The sequence below is a fragment of the Podarcis tiliguerta genome (genome assembly GCF_965153285.1).
Source record: "Podarcis tiliguerta genome assembly, chromosome: 2".
NCBI classification, from domain to species: Eukaryota; Metazoa; Chordata; class Lepidosauria; order Squamata; family Lacertidae; genus Podarcis; species Podarcis tiliguerta.
This window is the reverse complement of record NC_139535.1, coordinates 3,199,934-3,226,207: the sequence shown is the minus strand read 5'-3', so window position 1 is coordinate 3,226,207 and position 26,274 is coordinate 3,199,934. Positions and strand designations below refer to the sequence as shown.

Genomic DNA, 26,274 nt, shown 5'->3' with positions numbered 1-26,274 from the left:
ACTCCCCTTAAGGAATCTCAAAGCAGCTAACAATCTCCTTTCCCTTCCTCCCCCACAACAAACACTCTGTGAGGTGAGGCAGGCTGAGAGACTTCAGAGAAGTGTGACTAGTCCAAGGTCACCCAGCAGCTGCATGTGGAGGAGCGGGGAAGCCAACCCGGTTCACCAGATTACAAGTCCATTGCTTTTATTAATAGCTGTTTTCACACACAAAATCAGTGTGATACCTTGGTTTACAAACTTAATCCGTTCAGGAAGTCTGTCCTTAAACCAAGGCGTGCTTTCCCATAAAAAGTAATGGAAAATGGATTAAACCATTCCAGACAATGAATAAAAACCACTAAAACAGCAATTTAACATGAATTTTACTATCTAACAAGACCACTGATCCATAAAAGGAAGGCAATAATCAATGTACTGTACAATAAAATAAATAAGACAGTATTCTAGATGATAAAACCCAAAATTAATATTTTTTTCTTACGTGCACTGATGATAGTAATTGTTTGTATGGGGGGCTTTTATACATTTCTGCAGTCACACAATCAACCAGTAGCTGAACTGGGTTCCACACAGTCACAAAAACGAAGTCACAAGCCACAGTCAAAAGTCAGTGCCATAAAACAAATAAGTCACAGTTAAAAAGAAAAGCCACACAAACAAAAAATCAAAAAAATAGCAAAGACAAAAGCTCCTAATAACACCTCTGTGTTGCGTGGGTGCTCTGGACTCAACAGCCGACAGACTCAACAGGAAGCCTCTGATTAGCAGTGGGGGACTCAATTTACAAACAGAACACACTCAACAGGAAGCGGAACATGTTCTGTTTCCTAGTTGTTCATAAACTAATCTGTTCTTAAACCAAGGTACCACTGGAGTTGGCACTGTGAATACGATTAACCCACATATTGTGAAAAATATCCATTGTCCTGATTCAGTCCACAAGTGACAGCACTGAACCTCTTGGTTCATTGTCATGCTAGTCTGCCTTTGAGGTTCATTTGTTCCAGAGAAGTAAGCAAAATAAAGTCCATGTGTTTCCACATTGCCCCATCCAAAAATCCCTCAAATTATGTCCAGGGTGAACTCCAGCATTCTATGTAAAAGAATGAACATTGAGTGAATGTTCACTAAGTTTCTCACGTTGACTGAAGCTCTTTCCACACTCCAAGTATTTAGTGTTTCACCCCTGTGTGAGTACATTTATGTAAAGTAAGGTGTGTCCTCCGACGGAAACTCTTTCCACACTCCATACATTTAAATGGTTTCTCCCCTGTGTGGATTCGATGATGAATATTAAGGGAGCAACTTTCACCGAAGCTCTTTCCACACTCCATACATTTAAAGGGTTTCTCCCCTGTGTGAGTTCGTTGATGCGAATTAAGCTGATTCTTCCAACTGAAGCTCTTTCCACACTCCATACATTTAAAAGGTTTCTCCCCTGTGTGAGTACGTTTATGTAAAGCAAGCTGTGCACTCTGATGGAAACTCTTTCCACACTCCATACATTTAAATGGTTTAACCCCTGTGTGAGTTTGTTGATGTTTACAAAGTTTATCACGTCGACTGTAGCTCTTTCCACACTCCAAGCATTTAAACTGTTTCACGCCTGTGTGAGTATGTTTATGTATGTTAAGGTGTGCACTCTGACCAAAGCTCTTTCCACACTCCATACATTTAAATGGTTTAACCCCTGTGTGAGTTCTCTGATGTTCACTAAGTTTATTACGTCGACTGTAGCTCTTTCCACACTCCAAGCATTTAAAGTCTTTCACCCCTGTGTGAGTATGTTTATGTGTGTTAAGGTGTGCACTCTGACTGAAGCTCTTTCCACACTCCATACATTTAAATGGTTTAACCCCTGTGTGAGTTCGCTGATGTGTACGAAGGTGGGAACTCTGACCAAAGCTCTTTCCACACTCCATACATTTAAATGGTTTAACCCCTGTGTGAGTTCGTTGATGCACTGCATGTGTTTGACTATCAGTGGAAGTCTTTCCACATTCCAAACATTTAAATAGTTTCTCCCCCGTGTGAGTTCGCTGATGTGAAGTGAGGTGTGTCTTTCTTCTGAACCACTTTCCACACTCTAGACATTCAAATGGTTTCTCTCCTGTGTGAGTCTGTTGATGTACTCGAAGTTTACCAATATGACAGAAACTCATTCCACACTCCATACATGTGAATGGCTTTTCCCCTGTGTGAATTAGTTGATGTTTTCTAAGTGTTCCCCTGTCACCGAAGCTCTTTTTACAATCCATACATTTAAATGGTTTCTCCCCTGTGTGGGTGTAATAATGTAAAGCAAGGCTTGAACTATAACTGAAACTCTTTCCACACTCCATACATTTAAATGGTTTCTCCCCTGTGTGACTTCGATGATGCATATGAAGGGACCAACTTTCACTGAAGCTCTTTCCACACTCCATACATTTAAATGGTTTCTCTCCTGTGTGAGTCCGTTGATGTCTTGTAAGTTTTCCACTCGCACTGAAGCACTTCCCACACTCCACACATTCATATTGTTTTTCCCCTGTATGAATTCGCTGATGTTGTTTAAGAGTGTCATTACTACTATAACTCTTTCCACATTCCATACATTCAAATGGTCTTTCCCCTGTGTGAGTTCGTTGATGGTTTGTAAGGTTTCCACCATCAATAAAGCTCATTCCACATTCTGCAGAGTTCTGTCGATTGTCTGCACCACCTGCTTTGGAGCAAAGGGATAAATGCTTTTAGGGTTTCAAGGAATATCTTTGTATGAAGGGAGATATATAAATTACATAAATAATGATAATTGTCTAGAAAAGAATAAAAGTGGTAGAAATGTTTCAAAAAAAGAAATAATCTAGAATTACTAAAAGCATTTCCACAACACCCTTTTCCCATATTTCTGTATTAGTTTAGGTAATAATCATCATTTACCGTATTTTTCGCCCTATAGGACGCACCGTCCCATAAGGCGCACCTAGTTTTTTGGGGGGGAAATAAAGGAAAAAAATTATTTCCCCCCCAGGCGCGGGGTTGGGGAAGCCCGAGCTTCCCCCGACCCCAGCCCCCAAACAGGCAGCTCTCTGCAAGCCGTGGGAGCCCAGTGCTGGCTCCCGCTGCTAGCGGAGAGGTCCGCGAAGCCTGGGCGCGCTGAGCTCAGCGCGCGCAGGCTTCGGCATGCAGGCACGTCTCCGCCAGCAGCGGGAGTGCTCCCGCTGCTAGCGGAGAGGTCCGCGAAGCCTGGGCGCGCTGAGCTCAGCGCGCGCAGGCTTCGGCATGCAGGCACGTCTCCGCCAGCAGCGGGAGCGTTCCCGCTGCTAGCGGAGAGGTCCGCGAAGCCTGGGCGCGCTGAGCTCAGCGCGCGCAGGCTTCCGCATGCAGGCACCTCTCCGCCAGCAGCGGGAGCGTTCCCGCTGCTAGCGGAGAGGTCCGCGAAGCCTGGGCGCGCTGAGCTCAGCGCGCGCAGGCTTCCGCATGCAGGCACCTCTCCGCCAGCAGCGGGAGCGTTCCCGCTGCTAGCGGAGAGGTCCGCGAAGCCTGGGCGCGCTGAGCTCAGCGCGCGCAGGCTTCCGCATGCAGGCACCTCTCCGCCAGCAGCGGGAGCGTTCCCGCTGCTAGCGGAGAGGTCCGCGAAGCCTGGGCGCGCTGAGCTCAGCGCGCGCAGGCTTCGGCATGCAGGCACCTCTCCGCCAGCAGCGGGAGCGTTCCCGCTGCTAGCGGAGAGGTCCGCGAAGCCTGGGCGCGCTGAGCTCAGCGCGCGCAGGCTTCGGCATGCAGGCACGTCTCCGCCAGCAGCGGGAGCGTTCCCGCTGCTAGCGGAGAGGTCCGCGAAGCCTGGGCGCGCTGAGCTCAGCGCGCGCAGGCTTCGGCATGCAGGCACCTCTCCGCCAGCAGCGGGAGCGTTCCCGCTGCTAGCGGAGAGGTCCGCGAAGCCTGGGCGCGCTGAGCTCAGCGCGCGCAGGCTTCCGCATGCAGGCACCTCTCCGCCAGCAGCGGGAGCGTTCCCGCTGCTAGCGGAGAGGTCCGCGAAGCCTGGGCGCGCTGAGCTCAGCGCGCGCAGGCTTCCGCATGCAGGCACCTCTCCGCCAGCAGCGGGAGCGTTCCCGCTGCTAGCGGAGAGGTCCGCGAAGCCTGGGCGCGCTGAGCTCAGCGCGCGCAGGCTTCCGCATGCAGGCACCTCTCCGCCAGCAGCGGGAGCGTTCCCGCTGCTAGCGGAGAGGTCCGCGAAGCCTGGGCGCGCTGAGCTCAGCGCGCGCAGGCTTCGGCATGCAGGCACGTCTCCGCCAGCAGCGGGAGCGTTCCCGCTGCTAGCGGAGAGGTCCGCGAAGCCTGGGCGCGCTGAGCTCAGCGCGCGCAGGCTTCCACATGCAGGCACCTCTCCGCCAGCAGCGGGAGCGTTCCCGCTGCTAGCGGAGAGGTCCGCGAAGCCTGGGCGCGCTGAGCTCAGCGCGCGCAGGCTTCGGCATGCAGGCACCTCTCCGCCAGCAGCGGGAGCGTTCCCGCTGCTAGCGGAGAGGTCCGCGAAGCCTGGGCGCGCTGAGCTCAGCGCGCGCAGGCTTCGGCATGCAGGCACGTCTCCGCCAGCAGCGGGAGCGTTCCCGCTGCTAGCGGAGAGGTCCGCGAAGCCTGGGCGCGCTGAGCTCAGCGCGCGCAGGCTTCGGCATGCAGGCACCTCTCCGCCAGCAGCGGGAGCGTTCCCGCTGCTAGCGGAGAGGTCCGCGAAGCCTGGGCGCGCTGAGCTCAGCGCGCGCAGGCTTCGGCATGCAGGCACCTCTCCGCCAGCAGCGGGAGCGTTCCCGCTGCTAGCGGAGAGGTCCGCGAAGCCTGGGCGCGCTGAGCTCAGCGCGCGCAGGCTTCGGCATGCAGGCACCTCTCCGCCAGCAGCGGGAGCGTTCCCGCTGCTAGCGGAGAGGTCCGCGAAGCCTGCATTCGCCCCATAGGACGCACCCAGATTTCCCCTTCATTTTTGGAGGGGAAAAAGTGCGTCCTATAGGGCGAAAAATACGGTAATCATGTAGTGGGGGGGAAAACATGTAAAATCGAAACGCTGTGAGAGGAAAAAGGTTTCTGGCTACTCTATGAAAGCAGATTCCAGAAACAAAGAGGAGCATGGGAAAAGGCCCCTCTGCTTCCTTCTTCCTGCCTTTTCTCTCCTCTCCATCTTTTCCCCTTGCCAATGTGTTTCCCTCCTCCTGTCTCTATCCACCCCTGCGCCCATATCTTACCCCCTGCAACTCACCAGATCTCACGGAGGGCCCTGGGAGGGAATGCTCAACAGTTTTGGAGAGGGATGCAGGAAGCAGCCTGACCAAGTCAACCGTCCATCTTCCTCCTTCCATCCTCGCTAGGTTTGCATTATCAGACTCTTTCATCCTTCCTGAGGAGCTCCCAAGCGAAAACAAGCTTTAGATTCCTGAGGGAGGAAGAAACAAAGGGAGCCTCACATTTAGCTGTTGAAGGATAAGTCTTTCACTGTTTCCATGGTGAAAGAGGGTGCCTTCCTCCTGAAACCCACCAAGCAAGAAAAATAGGTCCTGCCCCAATGTGGAATAAATGAATAAAAATGAATCCTTAGCTGAATCAAAGGATTCTCCCTAAACTCCTTTCCGTGTTAGAGGGTGCAATTAAGACTAAGAAAGACTAAGAATGTGTTCAAGGCCTATGCTGACCCTGAGAGTGATAGATTTATAGTTTAGAGGTGACTCGAGATAACAAGGACAAATAGCAGGTGATAGTTTAAGAACTAGTACGCATGCTCAAACGCTTCATGAATACACACCCCTAAAGGAGAAATTGCTATCTGAATGGACATGGGATGCATGTTATTGATGGGGGGTACATATTAGAGGGATAATGTGTAGGTAGATTGGGTAGCCTGTAAACTGCAATTTCTTAACCAATAGGAATTGTAGGAAGCATATTCAAACGCTTTTAGGTTATAAATTATGTGTGATGTAAGCTGGAATGAGCACTCCTTTACAGCATGAGGTGAGGGGTTGCCCGTGCAGTCCTGTTACGACAATAAATCTAGTGATGCCCGATCGTGGTGTAGACTCCTGGACTTCCGGGTTAGTGCCATCAGCGAATGGCGGTGTTCCTCCGTCCGGAGGAACTGGCTCCGTGGAAACTGGGTCTTCCCACCGAAACGAAGGTGGGGACCCACTAGAAATCCCAGGTGGAGGAAGCCTGGGAACGTGGGGTTCGGCAGGGCACCAGGAGCGCCTCCCCTACTCACGGGGAACCCCATTTTGGGGCTCCTGGGTGAAGTGGGGTGAGTGGCGCGGTGCTGCGAACTGATTGCTACTTTCACGGAGTGAAGCCGCATAGCCATTTCCGGAGAGCGCTGACTTTTTCCTGTGGACAATTGGATTTAAAACAAGTACCCGTGAGTAGAAACGGAAAATTGGATCAAGAAACACCTTAATTTGTCACCGAAGCGGGAAGGTTCAAAACAGGAAGTCCGCCTTCCGCTTTTTGTAAACAGACTGAAGCAAAAACCTTGTAAGCTAAAGCCTGGAAAGTTGTCTATAAAAGCCTAAATTTCCTTCATTTATAACCACTAAAACCCCCTTGGAAGCAGGAGAAAAGGGGGGGGGGACTTTGACTGTTTAAGCCTGCAGGAGAGGGAGTAAAGAAAGACAAGTTTCCACTGTCTCAAACCTGGGAACGGGGTGTCAGAGTTAGAAATTGTTGGAGGTGTTCATTGACTGTGAATTGGAACACTTTGACAGATAGCTAAAAAAGAGAAATGAACTGATTCCAATGTTGCCTTTTGCATTTTAAAGAAACAAAATATCTGAAAAATGAAAGTAACTTTCCTTTGTTGGACTCGCCTTAAAAAGATGGATACAAATAGAAATTGCCTCCTCTAGAGGGAGCTTGTTTAAATTGTTGCTGCAGTCTACTTGGGGACTTTACAGCTGTGAGATTAAGATCGTGGGACCAGTCCTTTGACCTTGAATAAAAATGTGCTGGGAGGAAGTTTTGGTGCTTGCGTTATGCAAGACAAGTGCTTTGTTGGAACAGATGCATGAGAAGATGGATTTGATGAATGAGAAAATGGATTTAATGACTGTTGTGATCAGTAACTGCAGACAAGCAGGGAATATGGATACAGAAATCATTCAGGGACCAACTCAGGAACCTGTATTGACTGGGCAAGTGCAAGAGCCGAAGATAATGGAGGAGGTTGCGGTTGCACCTCAAATAATACAAATGGAGAGACCCGAGGCCCTGCAGGAACATAAGCCACTGTTTTTGAAGATTGAAGTTGGAGTGGGCCAGGGGGAGTCTGGAGCTGAGGAGGTTCTTAACTTTGGAGGGACTTTGAAATATACTTTCAAATATTTTTTGAATTACCTTGATGATTGTGGGGAGTGGGACTGTGGGGAATGGGCTGGTCTGATGAAGGGAGATGGAGATCATTTTGGGCCGGAACCTCCCAGAGACCTACTCCTCAATGAGAAAGGAAAGAAATTAAAAAGAGACCAACAAAAGGCAAGGAAAAGTGCAGGTATAAACAAGAAGAAGATCTGCAGAAGGGACATGGAAGAGACTTAAGAGCCTCGGACATAAGATTACCAGGTTGATGGACTAGATGGAATGGACAGTGAGGACTGACATAACCCGAGACCAGGAAGAAGAGACGTTGGATGAAGATTGGAAGAAAATTTATAAAGAAAAAATCTTATTTAGGGAATTAGCGTAAAATTAATGAATATTAGGGAAAATGTTGGAAGGAAACTATCTGGCTTTAGTAGAAATGATGTAAGGAGTTATGTATAAATAAGTATTAAGTTTTAAGCTTTAAGGTATTTTACGGTAAGACAAGGTTAAATAAATCAAGGCAAATTGAATAACAGAATATGGGGAAAGATGGGAAGGATTTGATGAGTTAATTAATAAGTTAAATTGTTAAGATAAATTAGTCAATAAAAATTGAGAAAGATGGAAAGAATTTGCTGAAATAACTAATTAAACTAGAATACGAAAAGGGAGGTGTGAGGAGGTCAATGAAACAAGCAAATGGAAGTTAAAGATATGCAATATGGGATTTGTGTGTTTTTTCTTTTTCTTTTGTTGTTGTTGTATTGCTGTATTGGTTTTTATGTATTTTTGTGTATTCTTTTTCTTTTCTTTTTTCTTTTTTTTATGTAGTGTAGTGCTTTTTTCTTCTTTTCTGTAATCCTGAAACTTTTAATAAATATTACTTAAAAAAAAAAAAGATTGTGGTGTAGACTCCTTTTTTACACAGAGTAAATTGGTGCCCCTCTGGGTAATGATCCCTGGGACATATTTGTCCAACATCTTGCCAATGTGTTCCCCCCCCCTCCTGTCTCCATCCATCCCTGCCCTTTTCCCCTGCAACTCACCAGATGTCTCTGAGGGCCCTGGGAGGGAATGCTCAACAGGTTTAGGGATGGATGCAGGAGGCAGCCTGACCAAGTCAAACTTCCTAGGGAGCTCAGAAGCCAAAACAAGCTGCAGGTTCCTCAGAGGGAAGAAGAAACAAAAGGAGCTTCACAGACCCAGCAAGCATTTTCCTGCCCCAGACATTTAGCTGTTGAAGGGTAAGCCTTCCACTATTTCTGCGGTGAAAAGGGGGTGCTTTCCTCCTGAAACCCACCATGCAAGAAAACCCAGCCGCCTAGAATAGCTGGGGGAACACTGCCAGATGGGTGGGATATATATAATAACATCATCATCATCATCATGACTAGAGTCATGCCCTTTGCGTCTACTTTTATCTCTGTTAGATGGGAGCTTTGGCATTGCAGCCTCCCTGGCCACAAGCTCCCAGTGACCTCAATAAAAAAAAACCCCACAATAATAAGCAATTATTTTTATTTCCCCGCCCCAGCCACTCTGCTGGCTGCCAGGTCCTCCCCCAACTCACTTCCTCCAGCCTGGCTTCCTTTCCACCGTAGCCCCTCCCCCCAGACCATGCACACTAGAAAAGACTATGGCCAGGACACAAAGAAAGACGAAAAACAATGCAGGCATTTTTATAAAATTCCACAGAGGGGAATTAGGCTGCAATAGATTGTAATGGGTCGCTTTGAAGTCAATTCAGCGCCAAATAGTAATAATAATAAAGACTCCCGCGCGCGCGCCCCCCCCCTCACCGCCCTGCGCGTATTTTGCCAGAACAAAGGCGGCAGCAACCCTAAGCAATTCTGACCCACATCGACCGAAGGGCGGACTCGGTGTAAGGCAGCGCCCCACGTTTGGATCCCCCAGAAGATCCGGCTTCCCCATTGGGAGGAGGAAGGGGGCAGGAATCCAGCTTCCAGGGAAGAAAGGCTTGGGGGGGGGGATAGGACGCCCCTCGCCTCCTGCAGGGATGTGACTTAAAGGAGAGTCCTGAGCAGGAGGGAAAAGGCTGGGCGTCCCTCCCAGAGATCCTTCCCTTCCTCCCTCAGCCCCCCAACACCCTCGTATTCGGGTCCCCCACCCACGAAATCTCCCCCTTGGCACGACTCACCTCTCGCCCTGCGCGCCGCATCTCTCCCGTGCGCACCTTCCTCTGCATCAGGAGGGACCACCCAAGACGAGCGGGGAGGGGAGGTGGGGGGGGACAGAGGGAGGGTCTATTTCCGGGCCTCTCTAGGCAGCCGGGCTCTCTCTATTCCCTTCCCCCTCCCCTTGGCTCCCTCTCCTCCCCAAATAGCACTACCTGCGCGCCTCGCCAGTTGCGTTTTTCGGGTCAAGGCAGGAGGAGGGATCCGGATCCCGCAGAGAAGGGCGCTGGATTTGAGTCTTTGGTGCAAAACCAGCCTGGCTGGAGGATAGGGGTCCTCGTGGGCATCGCTTTCATGGCATATATATATATGCATATATACATATGCACACATATATATGTTGGGGGTGTGCATGGCATCAAATGCTCTTGGACCACCCTCAGGATGCCAGCGCTTTGCAAAGGCGTCTCTGGAAGAACTTAGCCAGATCTGTAATCTAAGAGCCCCCCCCCCTCCCCTTCCGCCATAGCATCTTTCCTTTCCCCCTCCTTTACCCGCCTGGCTTGGCGCTGGATTTGAGTCTTTGGTGCAAAACCAGCCTGGCTGGAGGATAGGGGCCCTCGTGGGCATCACAGCAATCTCTATATATATATTGCCGTGAAAGTGATGCCCACATATATATATATATACACACACACAGTATATATATATATATACCCATACATATACACACACATTATGTTAGGGGTGTGCATGGCATCAAATGCTCTTGCGGAAAGATGGACCACGCTCAGGATGCCAGCGCTTTGCAAATGCGTCTCTGGAAGAACTTGGCCAGATCTGTAACCTAAGAGCGCCCCCCTCCCCTTCCGCCATAGCATCTTTCCTTTCCCCCTCGCTTACCTGCCTGGCTTGGCGTGTCCTTCCTTAAGTTCATTCTTCCTCTCCCTGACGAGTGTAAGGCATCTGACTGCCGCCTTCTCTCTGCTTTAGTGGGTTTAATATGTTGCACAGGAGCCACCTCCTAGGAGCTCTAGGGGCTTCATACCCCCCCCCCAATAAAATATCCTTCCCCTCAAGTTGATGGGCACTGCCATTCAAATGGGCTGCGTGCACTGCGTCACGTGATCAATTATGCAGGACGCAGATTACTTGGACCCCCCGCAATATTTTATTCATTGGCACCCCCAATAGGTTGTATTATTTTTACAATGGCAACCTGCCTTTCCTTCCACAAGCTGCGGGCGACATACACACCTCTTCTCCCCACAACCACCCTGTGGCAGGGCCGTTGCATGGGGGTGATGCCAGCAGGGCAGTGGCCCCGGGGCGGGTTTTTGAGAGGGCACAAAGCAGGCACTGCCTGCAGGCGCCCCCAGTGCAGCCCAGCACTCCTCTCCCGTTGGAGGAACCAACCATGGAGTGTTTTTTTTTTATTAAAAAAATCATTTATACATTTCATCAAATTTACAATCATCTTAACATTTCAAAACTTGACTTTCTTCCCTCTCTTTCCGCAGTTCCTTAAATTTATTTTTCGTATCCTCTGCATATCCAAATCGACTTAAATTGCTCTTTCATTCATCCACTTTACAAATATACACTTATTACAATAATCCTACGAATGTTCTTATCTGTTTACACTTTATCCGTAAAAATTCAATAAACCATTTCCATTCTTTTATAAAAAGTTTGTTATCTTGATTTCTTATCCTTCTGGGTAAGTTTCACCATTTCTGCATATTCCCTAAGTTTTTGTATCCATTCTTCCTTTGCTGGGACTTCTTTCCATTTTGGGGCAAGTAAAATTCTATAGAGTTCCTGCTTCTTCTTTGGCGATCACTCGTAGCCGAGTAAGATTGTCTTCCATAAACACGGTTTTAACAATGAGTTCGTAGGTGACAGTGAGGGAGGCAAAGAACAAAAGACATGGGGGGAAGCCCCCTTAGCGCCCCATAAATTTGAGTGAGGGAAAGGCTCAAAATTGTAGAAGAAAGGTGGAATAAGGGCTTGGGGATGCTGACAGGAGGTCAGCTGCAATTTAAAGCAACAGTAGGGAATGTAAGAGAATGGGCTGCTGGGGGGGGCAGAGAGAGAGAGAGAGTGAAGTCCTGTGGTGACAATCTGGGTGCTGATGCCGCGCCGGAGAGCGAAGCAGCAGCAGCAGCAGCACCCAGGTCCTGGGATCAGAGCCACCGGAGCTGGGAGCGATCCAGGAGCAGTTCTTCTCCATTATGGACCGGGCATGGTGAAGAAGGCCAAAGCCGGAGGAGGCCGCCCCTCCCCCCCAAAAAATAACACCTTTGGCGAAAGAATCCGAGCATGGCTGGCGTGCCCCAAAGAGGAAAGGGGCATAAAGGGGAGGGATGAGCATGAGCACCGGGATGCCAAGCGCAGCGCACTGCTGCCACGTTTCCCCGGGGACATTTAATGAAATCCGGGGACATTTTGGGGACAGATCTGCAAATCCGGGGACTGTCCCCGGGAAACGGGGACATCTGGTAACCCTGATTTGGGTGCCGATCTCCCATATCCTCGTCTGACACTCTCACCACTACACCATCCTGCCCTCTTGAAGTCCTTCTGCATTGGGGTAGCTATAAAAATTTAAGTAGGTAAATAAATACGGAGAAAGCAAAATGTCAGAGAGATGGATCTGAATTTTCCCCCTCAAAGCATAATAAATGTGTTTTACTCTGGATTGCTTTATTTCATGTTTTAATGTGTTACAAGCAGATTTGAGTTTTTTTACCTTAAGATATAAAGTGGTATAGAAATGATTTGTTTTTCTTTTTTAAAAAATGCTTTATTGAACTTAAACAAAGGAAAAAACATACATTCCTGTCCATTGTTTACAAAGAAAATAAAATTAAGAGAAACCTATATTTTCTGACAAAGAAAATATTCTTAATATACATCGGACTTCCCGTCGTCTCCATACTTCATTTAACCAGTGTGGTGTAATGGTTAAGAACGGTAGTCTCGTAATCTGGGGAACCGGGTTCGCGTCTCCGATCCTCCACATGCAGCTGCTGGGTGACCTTGGGCCAGTCACACTTCTTTGAAGTCTCTCAGCCCCACTCACCTCACAGAGTGTTTGTTGTGGGGGAGGAAGGGAAAGGAGAATGCTAGCCACTTTGAGACTTCTTCGGGTAGTGATAAAGCGCGATATCAAATCCAAACTCTTCTTCTTCGCCATTACTGACTTATTGAAAAAACATATCCACTTGTTGTATAATAAAATATTATTTCTCCTGTCTCCTTTTTCTTACTTAAAACAGCTACAGAAGTTATTCAAAGGCTGTGACTGAGTTCAAGCTGCAACAACTGTTCTTAAGATATCTTCTTAAAACTTCCCGTTTTGAAAGAAGTATACTACTTTTGAATTATCTTTTATTTTTTCGGTTGCTTGGCTACCTCTGCATATTAGACCAATTCTTGTAACCATTCTAACCTGGAAGGAACTTTTATCACTCTTCCAATTTGTCGCTATTAGGACTCTAGCGGCAACAGTGTCATCCCATCCCATCTAACATTTTTAAAAGTTCTATATAGATGTCATCCCAGAAAACCTTGATTTTTTTTACATAGCCACCACATATGGAACGTTTTGCCTGTTCCTTCTCCAAATCTCCAAAAATTACTAGAAACATCTCTGAAAGTTTCCATGGGGTCAAATACCAACACTATTGCATGTTTGGGAAATTTCCCCTCAAGGTATAGCACGCTGTTAATTTCAAATTTACTTTCAATAAATTTCCCCACTCTTTTATATCTATGTTATACCGCAAATCCTGGGCTCATTGAATCATGACAGCTTTAACCTCCTCCTTCATGACTTCCCAGTCAAGAAGAAGATGAAGAGCGATCATAGAATCATAGAGTTGGAAGAGACCACAAGGGCCATCGAGTCCAACCCCCTGCCAAGCAGGAAACACCATCAGAGCACTCCTGACATATGGTTGTCAAGCCTCTGCTTAAAGACCTCCAAAGAAGGAGACTCCACCACACTCCTTGGCAGCAAATTCCACTGTCGAACAGCTCTTACTGTCAGGAAGTTCTTCCTAATGTTTAGGTGGAATCTTCTTTCTTGTAGTTTGGATCCATTGCTCCGTGTCCGCTTGTCTGGAGCAGCAGAAAACAACCTTTCTCCCTCCTCTAGGTGACATCCTTTTATATATTTGAACATGGCTATCATATCCCCCCTTAACCTCCTCTTCTCCAGGCTAAACATGCCCAGCTCCCTTAGCCGTTCCTCATAAGGCATCGTTTCCAGGCCTTTGACCATTTTGGTTGCCCTCCTCTGGACACGTTCCAGTTTGTCAGTGTCCTTCTTGAACTGTGGTGCCCAGAACTGGACACAGTACTGCAGGTGAGGTCTGACCAGAGCAGAATACAGTGGCACTATAACTTCCCTTGATCTAGATGCTATACTCCTATTGATGCAGCCCAGAATTGCATTGGCTTTTTTAGCTGCCGCGTCACACTGTTGGCTCATGTCAAGTTTGTGGTCAACCAAGACTCCTAGATCCTTTTCACATGTACTGCTCTCAAGCCAGGTGTCACCCATCTTGTATTTGTGCCTCTCATTTTTTTTGCCCAAGTGCAATACTTTACATTTCTCCCTGTTAAAATTCATCTTGTTTGTTTTGGCCCAGTTCTCTAATCTGTCAAGGTCGTTTTGAAGTGTGATCCTGTCCTCTGGGGTGTTAGCCACCCCTCCCAGTTTGGTGTCATCTGCAAATTTGATCAGGATGCCCTTGAGTCCATCATCCAAGTCGTTGATAAAGATGTTGAATAAGACCGGGCCCAAGACAGAACCCTGTGGCACCCCACTAGTCACTCTTCTCCAGGATGAAGAGGAACCATTGATGAGCACCCTTTGGGTCCGGTCAGTCAGCCAGTTACAAATCCACTGAGTGGTAGCATAGTCAAGACCACATTTTACCAGCTTCTTTACAAGTATATCATGGGGCACCTTGTCAAATGCCTTGCTGAAATCAAGGTAGACTACATCCACTGCGTTCCCTTCATCTACCAGGCTTGTAATTCTGTCAAAAAATGAGATCAGGTTAGTCTGACATGACTTATTTTTCAGAAATCCATGCTGACTATTGGTGATCACAGCATTCCTTTCTAGGTGCTCACAGATTGTTTGCTTAATGATCTGCTCCAGAATCTTCCCTGGTATTGATGTCAGACTGACTGGGCGGTAATTATTTGGGTCCTCTCTTTTCCCCTTTTTGAAAATAGGGACAACATTTGCCCTCCTCCAGTCTGCCGGGACTTCGCCTGTTCTCCAGGAATTCTCAAAGATGATTGCCAGTGGTTCTGAGATCACATCTGCCAGTTCTTTTAATACTCTTGGATGCAGTTCATCTGGCCCTGGAGACTTGAATACATCTAAACTAGCCAAGTATTCTTGTACTATCTCCTTTGTTATTCTGGGCTGTGTTGTCTCTACTGAATCATTTGCTCCAAATTCTTCAGGTCGGGCATTGTTTTCTTTATCGGAGAAGACTGAGGCAAAGAAGGCATTGAGGAGTTCAGCCCTTTCTGTGTCCCCTGTTTGCATTTCACCATCTTCTCCTCTGAGTGACCCCACTGTTTCTTTGTTCTTCCTTTTGCTACGAACATACCCATAAAAGCCTTTTTTGTTGCTTTTAACCTCTCTAGCAAGCCTGAGTTCATTCTGTGCTTTAGCTTCTCTGACTTTGTGTCTACACGTGCTGGCTATTTGTTTGAATTCCTCTTTGGTGGTTTCCCCCCTTTTCCATTTTTTGTACACATCCTTTTTTAATCTTAACTCAGTTAAAAGTTCTTTAGATAGCCACCCTGGCTTCTTTAGGCACCTTCCATGTTTCCGTCTCATTGGTATTGCCTGAAGTTGTGCTTTTACTATCTCCCTCTTAACAAACTCCCAGCCATCATGAACTCCCTTTCCTTTTAGTATTACTGTCCATGGGATCTCACCCAGCACTTCCCTAAGTTTTATGAAGTCGGCTTTCTTAAAGTCAAGAAATTGAGTCCTAGTATGCTTGGCTGCTGCTTTCCGTTGTATAGTAAACTTCAGAAGAGCATGATCACTTGCGCCTAATGATCCTTCCACTTCTACCCCATTAACCAGGTCATCGACATTGGTTAGGACCAGATCTAAAATGGCGGTTCCTCTTGTTGCTTCTCCCACCCTCTGGACAATGAAGTTGTCTGCAAGGCCAGTGAGGAATCTGTTTGACCTTATGCTCTTGGCTGAGTTTGACAGCCAACAAATATCCGGGTAATTGAAGTCCCCCATTACTACTATCTCCCTTCCTTTTGCATGCTTGGCCATCTGTTCCAGGAAGGCATCATCTATGTCCTCCGTTTGGCTTGGGGATCTATAGTAAACTCCCACAATGAGGTCACTGTTATTCTTCTCTCCCTTAATTTTGACCCAAATGCTCTCACTTTGGCTTTGAGGTTCTAAATCTTGGATCTCTTCACAGGTATACACATCCCTGACATATAACGCCACTCCTCCTCCTTTCTTGTCTGGTCTGTTTCTCTGAAATAGATTGTATCCCTCCATTTTTACATTCCAATCGTGGGACTTATCCCACCAGGTTTCAGTGATGCCTATTATGTCTAATGCCTAAGAGTTTGGACTTTCACTCCCCTTAAGGAATCTCAAAGCAGCTAACAATCTCCTTTCCCTTCCTCCCCCACAACAAACACTCTGTGAGGTGAGTGAGGCTGAGAGACTTCAGAGAAGTGTGACTAGTCCAAGGTCACCCAGCAGCTGCATGTGGAGGAGCGGGGAAGCCAACCCGGTTCACCAGATTACAAGTCCATTGCTTTTATTAATAGCTGTTTTCACACACAAAATCAGTGTGATACCTTGGTTTACAAACTTAATCCGTTCAGGAAGTCTGTCCTTAAACCAAGGCGTGCTTTCCAATAAAAAGTAATGGAAAATGGATTAAACCATTCCAGACAATGAAAAACAACCACTAAAACAGCAATTTAATATGAATTTTACTATCTAACAAGACCACTGATCCATAAAAGGAAGGCAATAATCAATGTACTGTACAATAAAATAAATAAGACAGTACTGTAGATGATAAAACCCAAAATTAATATTTTTTTCTTACGTGCACTGATGATAGTAATTGTTTGTATGGGAGGCTTTTATACATTTCTGCAGTCACACAATCAACCAGTAGCTGAACTGGGTTCCACACAGTCACAAAAACGAAGTCACAAGCCACAGTCAAAAGTCAGTGCCATAAAACAAATAAGTCACAGTTAAAAAGAAAAGCCACACAAACAAAAAATCAAAAAAATAGCAAAGACAAAAGCTCCTAATAACACCTCTGTGTTGCGTGGGTGCTCTGGACTCAACAGCCGACAGACTCAACAGGAAGCCTCTGATTAGCAGTGGGGGACTCAATTTACAAACAGAACACACTCAACAGGAAGAGGAACATGTTCTGTTTCCTAGTTGTTCATAAACTAATCTGTTCTTAAACCAAGGTACCACTGGAGTTGGCACTGTGAATACGATTAACCCACATATTGTGAAAAATATCCATTGTCCTGATTCAGTCCACAAGTGACAGCACTGAACCTCTTGGTTCATTGTCATGCTAGTCTGCCTTTGAGGTTCATTTGTTCCAGAGAAGTAAGCAAAATAAAGTCCATGTGTTTCCACATTGCCCCATCCAAAAATCCCTCAAATTATGTCCAGGGTGAACTCCAGCATTCTATGTAAAAGAATGAACATTGAGTGAATGTTCACTAAGTTTCTCACGTTGACTGAAGCTCTTTCCACACTCCAAGTATTTAGTGTTTCACCCCTGTGTGAGTACATTTATGTAAAGTAAGGTGTGTCCTCCGACGGAAACTCTTTCCACACTCCATACATTTAAATGGTTTCTCCCCTGTGTGGGTTCGATGATGAATATTAAGGGAGCAACTTTCACCGAAGCTCTTTCCACACTCCATACATTTAAAGGGTTTCTCCCCTGTGTGAGTTCGTTGATGCGAATTAAGCTGATTCTTCCAACTGAAGCTCTTTCCACACTCCATACATTTAAAAGGTTTCTCCCCTGTGTGAGTACGTTTATGTAAAGCAAGCTGTGCACTCTGATGGAAACTCTTTCCACACTCCATACATTTAAATGGTTTAACCCCTGTGTGAGTTTGCTGATGTTTACAAAGTTTATCACGTCGACTGTAGCTCTTTCCACACTCCAAGCATTTAAACTGTTTCACGCCTGTGTGAGTATGTTTATGTATGTTAAGGTGTGCACTCTGACCAAAGCTCTTTCCACACTCCATACATTTAAATGGTTTAACCCCTGTGTGAGTTCTCTGATGTTCACTAAGTTTATTACGTCGACTGTAGCTCTTTCCACACTCCAAGCATTTAAAGTCTTTCACCCCTGTGTGAGTATGTTTATGTGTGTTAAGGTGTGCACTCTGACTGAAGCTCTTTCCACACTCCATACATTTAAATGGTTTAACCCCTGTGTGAGTTCGCTGATGTGTACGAAGGTGGGAACTCTGACCAAAGCTCTTTCCACACTCCATACATTTAAATGGTTTAACCCCTGTGTGAGTTCGTTGATGCACTGCATGTGTTTGACTATCAGTGGAAGTCTTTCCACATTCCAAACATTTAAATAGTTTCTCCCCCGTGTGAGTTCGCTGATGTGAAGTGAGGTGTGTCTTTCTTCTGAACCACTTTCCACACTCTAGACATTCAAATGGTTTCTCTCCTGTGTGAGTCTGTTGATGTACTCGAAGTTTACCAATATGACAGAAACTCATTCCACACTCCATACATGTGAATGGCTTTTCCCCTGTGTGAATTAGTTGATGTTTTCTAAGTGTTCCCCTGTCACTGAAGCTCTTTTTACAATCCATACATTTAAATGGTTTCTCCCCTGTGTGGGTGTAATAATGTAAAGCAAGGCTTGAACTATAACTGAAACTCTTTCCACACTCCATACATTTAAATGGTTTCTCCCCTGTGTGACTTCGATGATGCATATGAAGGGACCAACTTTCACTGAAGCTCTTTCCACACTCCATACATTTAAATGGTTTCTCTCCTGTATGAGTCCGTTGATGTCTTGTAAGTTTTCCACTCGCACTGAAGCACTTCCCACACTCCACACATTCATATTGTTTTTCCCCTGTATGAATTCGCTGATGTTGTTTAAGAGTGTCATTACTACTATAACTCTTTCCACATTCCATACATTCAAATGGTCTTTCCCCTGTGTGAGTTCGTTGATGGTTTGTAAGGTTTCCACCATCAATAAAGCTCATTCCACATTCTGCAGAGTTCTGTCGATTGTCTGCACCACCTGCTTTGGAGCAAAGGGATAAATGCTTTTAGGGTTTCAAGGAATATCTTTGTATGAAGGGAGATATATAAATTACATAAATAATGATAATTGTCTAGAAAAGAATAAAAGTGGTAGAAATGTTTCAAAAAAAGAAATAATCTAGAATTACTAAAAGCATTTCCACAACACCCTTTCCCCATATTTCTGTATTAGTTTAGGTAATAATCATCATTTAATCATGTAGTGGGGGGGGAAACATGTAAAATCGAAACGCTGTGAGAGGAAAAAGGTTTCTGGCTACTCTATGAAAGCAGATTCCAGAAACAAAGAGGAGCATGGGAAAAGGCCTCTCTGCTTCCTTCTTCCTGCCTTTTCTCTCCTCTCCATCTTTTCCCCTTGCCAATGTGTTTCCCTCCTCCTGTCTCTATCCACCCCTGCGCCCATATCTTACCCCCTGCAACTCACCAGATCTCACCGAGGGCCCTGGGAGGGAATGCTCAACAGTTTTGGAGAGGGATGCAGGAAGCAGCCTGACCAAGTCAACCGTCCATCTTCCTCCTTCCATCCTCGCTAGGTTTGCATTATCAGACTCTTTCATCCTTCCTGAGGAGCTCCCAAGCGAAAACAAGCTTTAGATTCCTGAGGGATGAAGAAACAAAGGGAGCCTCACATTTAGCTGTCGAAGGATGAGTCTTTCACTGTTTCCATGGTGAAAGAGGGTGCCTTCCTCCTGAAACCCACCAAGCAAGAAAAATAGGTCCTGCCCCAATGTGGAATAAATGAATAAAAATGAATCCTTAGCTGAATCAAAGGATTCTCCCTAAACTCCTTTCCGTGTTAGAGGGTGCAATTAAGACTAAGAAAGACTAAGAATGTGTTCAAGGCCCATGCTGACCCTGAGAGTGATAGATTTATAGTTTAGAGGTGACTCAAGATAACAAGGAGAAATAGCGGGTGATAGTTTAAGAACTAGTACGCATGCTCAAACGCTTCATGAATACACACCCCTAAAGGAGAAATCGCTATCTGAATGGACATGGGATGCATGTTATTGATGGGGGGTACATATTAGAGGGATAATGTGTAGGTAGATTGGGTAGCCTGTAAACTGCAATTTCTTAACCAATAGGAATTGTAGGAGGCATATTCGAACGCTTTTAGGTTATAAATTACGTGTGATGTAAGCTGGAATGAGCACTCCTTTACAGCATGAGCTGAGGGGTCGCCCGTTCAGTCCTGTTACGACAATAAATCTAGTGATGCCCGATCGTGGTGTAGACTCCTGGACTTCCGGGTTAGTGCCATCAGCGAATGGCGGTGTTCCTCCGACCGGAGGAACTGGCTCCGTGGAAACTGGGTCTTCCCACCGCAGCGAAGGTGGGGACCCACTAGAAATCCCAGGTGGAGGAAGCCTGGGAACGTGGGGTTCGGCAGGGCACCAGGAGCGCCTCCCCTACTCACGGGGTACCCCATTTTGGGGCTCCTGAGTGAAGTGGGGTGAGTGGCGCGGTGCTGCGAACTGATTGCTACTTTCACGGAGTGAAGCCGCATAGCCATTGCCGGAGAGCGCTGACTTTTTCCTGTGGACAATTGGATTTAAAACAAGTACCCGTGAGTAGAAACGGAAAATTGGATCAAGAAACACCTTAATTTGGCACCGAAGCGGGAAGGTTCAAAACAGGAAGTCCGCCTTCCGCTTTTTGTAAACAGACTGAAGCAAAAACCTTGTAAGCTAAAGCCTGGAAAGTTGTCTATAGAAGCCTAAATTTCCTTCATTTATAACCACTAAAACCCCCTTGGAAGCAGGAGAAAAGGGGGGGGGGACTTTGACTGTTTAAGCCTGCAGGAGAGGGAGTAAAAAAGACAAATTTCCACCGTCTCAAACCTGGGAACGGGGTGTCAGAGTTAGAAATCGTTGGAGGTGTTCATTGACTGTGAATTGGAACACTTTGACAGATAGCTAAAAAAGAGAAATGAACTGATTCCAATGTTGCCTTTTGCATTTTAAAGAAACAAAATATCTGAAAAATGAAAGTAACTTTCCTTTGTTGGACTCGCCTTAAAAAGATGGATACAAATAGAAATTGCCTCCTCTAGAGGGAGCTTGTTAAATTGTTGCTGCAGTCTACTTGGGGACTTTACAGCTGTGAGATTAAGATTGTGGGACCAGTCCTTTGACCTTGAATAAAAATGTGCTGGGAGGAAGTTTTGGTGCTTGCGTTATGCAAGACAAGTGCTTTGTTGGAACAGATGCATGAGAAGATGGATTTGATGAATGAGAAAATGGATTTGATGACTGTTGTGGTCAGTAACTGCGGACAAGCAGGGAATATGGATACAGAAATCCTTCAGGGACCAACTCAGGAACCTGTATTGACTGGGCAAGTGCAAGAGCAAAAGATAATGGAGGAGGTTGCGGTTGCACCTCAAATAATACAAATAGAGAGACCCGAGGCCCTGCAGGAGCATAAGCCACTGTTTTTGAAGATTGAAGTTGGAGTGGGCCAGGGGGAGTCTGGAGCTGAGGAGGTTCTTAACTTCGGAGGGACTTTGAAATATATTCTTAAATATTTTTTGGATTACACTGATGCTTGTGGGGAGTGGGACTGTGGGGAATGGGCTGGTCTGATGAAGGGAGATGGAGATAATTTTGGGCTGGAACCTCCCAGAGACCTACTCCTCAATGAGAAAGGAAAGAAATTAAGAAAGAGACCAACAAAAGACAAGGAAAAGTGCAGGTATAAACAAGAAGAAGAAGATCTGCAGAAGGGACATGGAAGAGACTTAAGAGCCTCGGACATAAGATTACCAGGTTGATGGACTAGATGGAATGGACAGTAAGGACTGACATAAGCCGAGACCAGGAAGAAGAGATGTTGGATGAAGATTGGAAGAAAATTTATAAAGAAAAATTCTTATTTAGGGAATTAGCGTAAAATTAATGAATATTAGGGAAATGTTGGAATGAAACTACCTGGCTTTAGTAGAAATGATGTAAGGAGTTATGTATAAATAAGTATTAAGTTTTAAGCTTTAAGGTATTTTACGGTAAGATAAGGTTAAATAAATCAAGGCAAATTGAATAACAGAATATGGGGAAAGATGGGAAGGATTTGCTGAGTTAATTAATAAGTTAAATTGTTAAGATAAATTAGTCAATAAAAATTGAGAAAGATGGAAAAAAATTGCTGAAATAATTAAACTAGAATACAAAAAGGGAGTTGTGAGGAGGTCAATGAAACAAGCAAATGGAAGTTAAAGATATGCAATATGGGATTTGTGTGTTTTTTCTTTTTCTTTTTTTGTTGTTGTATTGCTGTATTGGTTTTTATGTATTTTTGTGTATTCTTTTTCTTTTCTTTTTTCTTTTTTTTATGTAGTGTAGTGCTTTTTTCTTTTCTGTAATCCTGAAACTTTTAATAAATATTACTTAAAAAAAAAAAAGATTGTGGTGTAGACTCCTTTTTTACACAGAGTAAATTGGTGCCCCTCTGGGTAATGATCCCTGGGACATATTTGTCCAACATCTTGCCAATGTGTTCCCCCCCCCTCCTGTCTCCATCCATCCCTGCCCTTTTCCCCTGCAACTCACCAGATGTCTCTGAGGGCCCTGGGAGGGAATGCTCAACAGGTTTAGGGATGGATGCAGGAGGCAGCCTGACCAAGTCAAACTTCCTAGGGAGCTCAGAAGCCAAAACAAGCTGCAGGTTCCTCAGAGGGAAGAAGACACAAAAGGAGCTTCACAGACCCTGCAAGCATTTTCCTGCCCCAGACATTTAGCTGTTGAAGGGTAAGTCTTTCACTATTTCTGCGGTGAAAAAGGGGTGCCTTTCTCCTGAAACCCACCATGCAAGAAAACCCAGCCGCCTAGAATAGCTGGGGGAACCCAGCCAGATGGGTGGGATATATATAATATCATCATCATCATCATCATCATGACTAGAGTCATGCCCTTTGCGTTTACTTTTATCTCTGTTAGATGGGAGCTTTGGCATTCCAGCCTCCCTGGCCACAAGTTCCCAGTTATTTCAATAAAAAAAACCCCACAATAATAGCAATTATTTTTATTTCCCCGCCCAAGCCACTCTGCTGGCTGCCAGGTCCTCCCCCAACTCACTTCCCCCAGCCTGGCTTCCTTTCCACCGTAGCCCCTCCCCCCAGTCCATGCACACTAGAAAAGACTATGGCCAGGACACAAAGAAAGACGGAAAACAATGCAGGCATTTTTATAAAATTCCACAGAGGGGAATTAGGCTGCAATAGATTGTAATGGGTCGCTTTGAAGTCAATTCAGCGCCAAATAGTAATAATAATAAAGAATCCCGCGCGTGCCCCCCTCACCGCCCTGCTTGTATTTTGCCAGAACAAAGGCGGCAGCAACCCTAAACAATCCTGACCCACGTCGACCGAAGGGCGGACTCGGTGTAAGGCAGCGCCCCACGTTTGGATCCCCCAGAAGATCCGGCTTCCCCATTGGGAGGAGGAAGGGGGCAGGAATCCAGATTTCAGGGAAGAAAGGCTGGGGGGGGGATAGGACGCCCCTCGCCTTGTGCAGGGATGTGACTTAAAGGAGAGTCCTGAGCAGGAGCAAGAAGGCTGGGCTTCCTTCCCTTCCTCCCTCAGCCCCCCAACATCCTCGTATTCGGGTCCCCCACCCACGAAATCTCCCCCTTGGCACGACTCACCCCTCGCCCTGCGCGGCGCATCTCTCTCGTGCGCACCTTCCTCTGCATCAGGAGGGACCACCCAAGACGAGCGGGGAGGAGAGGTGGGGGGGGGACAGAGGGAGGGTCTGTTCCCAGGCCTCTCTAGGCAGCCGGGCGCTCTCTATTCCCTTCACCCTCCCTCTCCTCCCCAAATAGAACTGCCTGCGCGCCTCGCCAGTTGTGTTTTTCGGGTCAAGGCAGGGGGAGGGATCCGGATCCCGCAGAGAAGGGCGCTGGATTTGAGGCTTGGGTTCAAAACCAGCCTGGCTGGAGGATAGGGGCCCTCGTGGGCATCACTTTTTTTTTTTTAATAAATAATTTTCATTCAATTTCCAACAAATATTTTATCCAAATTTAACATTTGTTTTAACATAAGCATCTTTTGGACTTCCATCAGCCTATCTGACAATTCTCCATAATCTCACTACATCTCACATTTCTTACATTTATATTGCACTTTATTTCTCTTAGTCTTAACCTTTCTTTTATACATTTCTATCAATCTTTTTCACAAAGCTTCTTGAAAGCCAACAAGCGTTAGTTGCTCCTCGTGGGCATCACTTTCACAGCAATCTATATATATATATGTATATTGCCGTGAAAGTGATGCCCACATATATATATATATACACACACAGTATGTACATATACACACACACACATTATGTTGGGGGTGCACATGGCATCAAATGCTCTTGTGGAAAGATGGACCACGCTCAGGATGCCAGCGCTTTGCAAATGCGTCTCTGGAAGAACTTGGCCAGATCTGTAACCTAAGAGCGCCCCCCTCCCCTTCCGCCATAGCATCTTTCCTTTCCCCCTCGCTTACCTGCCTGGCTTGGCGTGTCCTTCCTTAAGTTCATTCTTCCTCTCCCTGACGAGTGTAAGGCATCTGACTGCCGCCTTCTCTCTGCTTTAGTGGGTTTAATATGTTGCACAGGAGCCACCTCCTAGGAGCTCTAGGGGCTTCACCCCCCCCCCAAATAAAATATTTGTGGGGGCCGGGTCCTTCCCTTCAAGTTGATGGGCACTGCCAGTCAAATGGGGGGGGGGTGCACTGCGTCATGTGATCAATTATGCAGGACGCAGATTACCTGGACCCCCACAATATTTTATTCATTGGCACCCCAAATATGTTGCATTATTTTTACATTGGCAACATGCCTTTCCTTCCACAAGCTGCAGGCGACGTACACACCTCTTCTCCCTCTTCTCCCCACAACCACCCTGTGACAGGGGCGATGCATGGGGGTGATGCCAGCAGGGCAGTGGCCCCGGGGCGGATTTTTGAGAGGGCACAAAGCAGGCAGTGCCTGCAGGCGCCCCCAGTGCAGCCCAGCACTCCTCTCCCATTGGAGGAACCAACCATGGAGTGTTGTTTTCTTTTTTAAAAAAATCATTTATGCATTTCATCAAATTTACAATCATCTTAACATTTCAAAATTTGACTTTCTTCCCTCTCTTTCCGCAGTTCCTTAAATTTATTTTTCGTATCCTCTGCATATCCAAATCGACTTAAATTGCTCTTTCATTCATCCACTTTACAAATATACACTTATTACAATAATCCTACGAATGTTCTTATCTGTTTACACTTTATCCGTAAAAATTCAATAAACCATTTCCATTCTTTTATAAAAAGTTTGTTATCTTGATTTCTTATCTGTCTGGGTAAGTTTCACCATTTCTGCATATTCCCTAAGTTTTTGTATCCATTTTTCCTTCGCTGGGACTTCTTTACATTTGGAGGCAAGTAAAATTCTATAGAGTTTCTGCTTCTTCTTTGGCGATCACTCGTAGCCGAGTAAGACTGTCTGCCATAAACACGGTTTTAACAATGAGTTCGTAGGTGACAGTGAGGGAGGCAAAGAACAAAAGACATGGGGGGAAGCCCCCTTAGCGCCCCATAAATTTGAGCGAGGGAAAGGCTCAAAACTGTAGAAGAGAGGTGGAGTAAGGGCTTGGGGATGCTGACAGGAGGTCAGCTGCAATTTAAAGCAACAGTAGGGAATGTAAGAGAATGGGCTGCTGGGGGGGGCGGAGAGAGAGTGAGAGTGAAGCCATCTGGGTGCTGATGCCGTGACGGAGAGCGAAGCAGCAGCAGCAGCACCCAGGTCCTGGGATCAGAGCCACCGGAGCTGAGAGCGATCCAGGAGTGCTGCTTCCCATCATGGACCGGGCATGGTGAAGAAGGCCGGAGCCGGAGGAGGCCGCCCCTCCCCCCCAAAAAAATAACACCTTTGGCGAAAGAATCCGAGCATGGCTGGCGTGCCCCAAAGAGGAAAGGGGCATAAAGGGGAGGGATGAGCATGAGCATCGGGATGCCAAGCGAAGCGCACTGCCGCCACGTTTCCCCGGGGACATTTAATGAAATCCGGGGACATTTTGGGGACAGATCTGCAAATCCCGGGACTGTCCCTGGGAAACGGGGAAGGTGACAGTGAGGGAGGCAAAGAACAAAAGACATGGGGGAAAGCCCCCTTAGCGCCCCATAAATCAGGTGGGGAAACCCACCTGATTTGGGTGCCGATCTCCCATATCCTCGTCTGACACTCTCACCACTACACCATCCTGCCCTCTTGAAGTCCTTCTGCATTGGGGTAGCTATAAAAATTTAAGTAGGTAAATAAATACAGAGAAAGCAAAATGTCACAGAGATGAATTTTCCCCCTCAAAGCATAAATGTGTTTTATTCTGGATTGCTTTATTTCATGTTTTAATGTGTTGCAAGCAGATTTGAGTTTTTTTACTTTAAGATATAAAGTGGTATAGCAAATA

General features: G+C 46.3%; 2 protein-coding genes across 4 annotated transcripts; both read right to left on the bottom strand.

Annotated features, from left to right (window-relative positions):
• Positions 1–444: 444 nt before the first annotated feature.
• Positions 445–8,441, bottom strand: LOC310670540 (uncharacterized protein). Its single transcript, XM_083426043.1, has 2 exons — positions 8,364–8,441; positions 445–2,707 (listed from the first exon to the last, which is right to left on the bottom strand). Exon 2 carries the CDS (start codon positions 2,667–2,669, stop codon positions 1,176–1,178), a length of 1,494 nt encoding a protein of 497 aa, XP_083282169.1. The 5' UTR covers positions 2,670–2,707; positions 8,364–8,441; the 3' UTR covers positions 445–1,175.
• A 7,830-nt stretch (positions 8,442–16,271) lies between these two features.
• LOC310670434 (uncharacterized protein) lies at positions 16,272–23,486 on the bottom strand. Of its 3 annotated transcripts, none has more exons than XM_083425797.1 (3): positions 23,476–23,486; positions 19,256–19,429; positions 16,272–18,811 (listed from the first exon to the last, which is right to left on the bottom strand). In XM_083425797.1, exons 2-3 carry the CDS (start codon positions 19,386–19,388, stop codon positions 17,277–17,279), a joined length of 1,668 nt encoding a protein of 555 aa, XP_083281923.1. In that variant the 5' UTR covers positions 19,389–19,429; positions 23,476–23,486; the 3' UTR covers positions 16,272–17,276. The 3 variants fall into 3 exon arrangements, with proteins under 3 accessions (XP_083281923.1, XP_083281922.1, XP_083281924.1); XM_083425796.1 differs by lacking the exon at positions 23,476–23,486 and adding an exon at positions 22,383–22,460; XM_083425798.1 differs by lacking the exon at positions 23,476–23,486 and adding an exon at positions 22,383–22,460 and having other exon boundaries at positions 16,272–18,808.
• Between the last annotated feature and the right edge of the window lie 2,788 nt (positions 23,487–26,274).

What these genes read in the sequence shown, in the direction of transcription:
- LOC310670434 (XM_083425797.1), bottom strand. Translation starts at nt 19,388, where the DNA reads ATGAAAGAGTCTGATAATGCAAACCTAGCGAGGATGGAAGGAGGAAGA. An exon ending in AGGGCCCTCGGTGAGATCTG is followed by an intron (nt 18,812 to 19,255) that starts GTGAGTTGCAGG and finishes TTTGCTCCAAAG; the next exon opens with CAGGTGGTGCAGACAATCGA.
- LOC310670540 (XM_083426043.1), bottom strand. Translation starts at nt 2,669, where the DNA reads ATGAGCTTTATTGATGGTGGAAACCTTACAAACCATCAACGAACTCAC.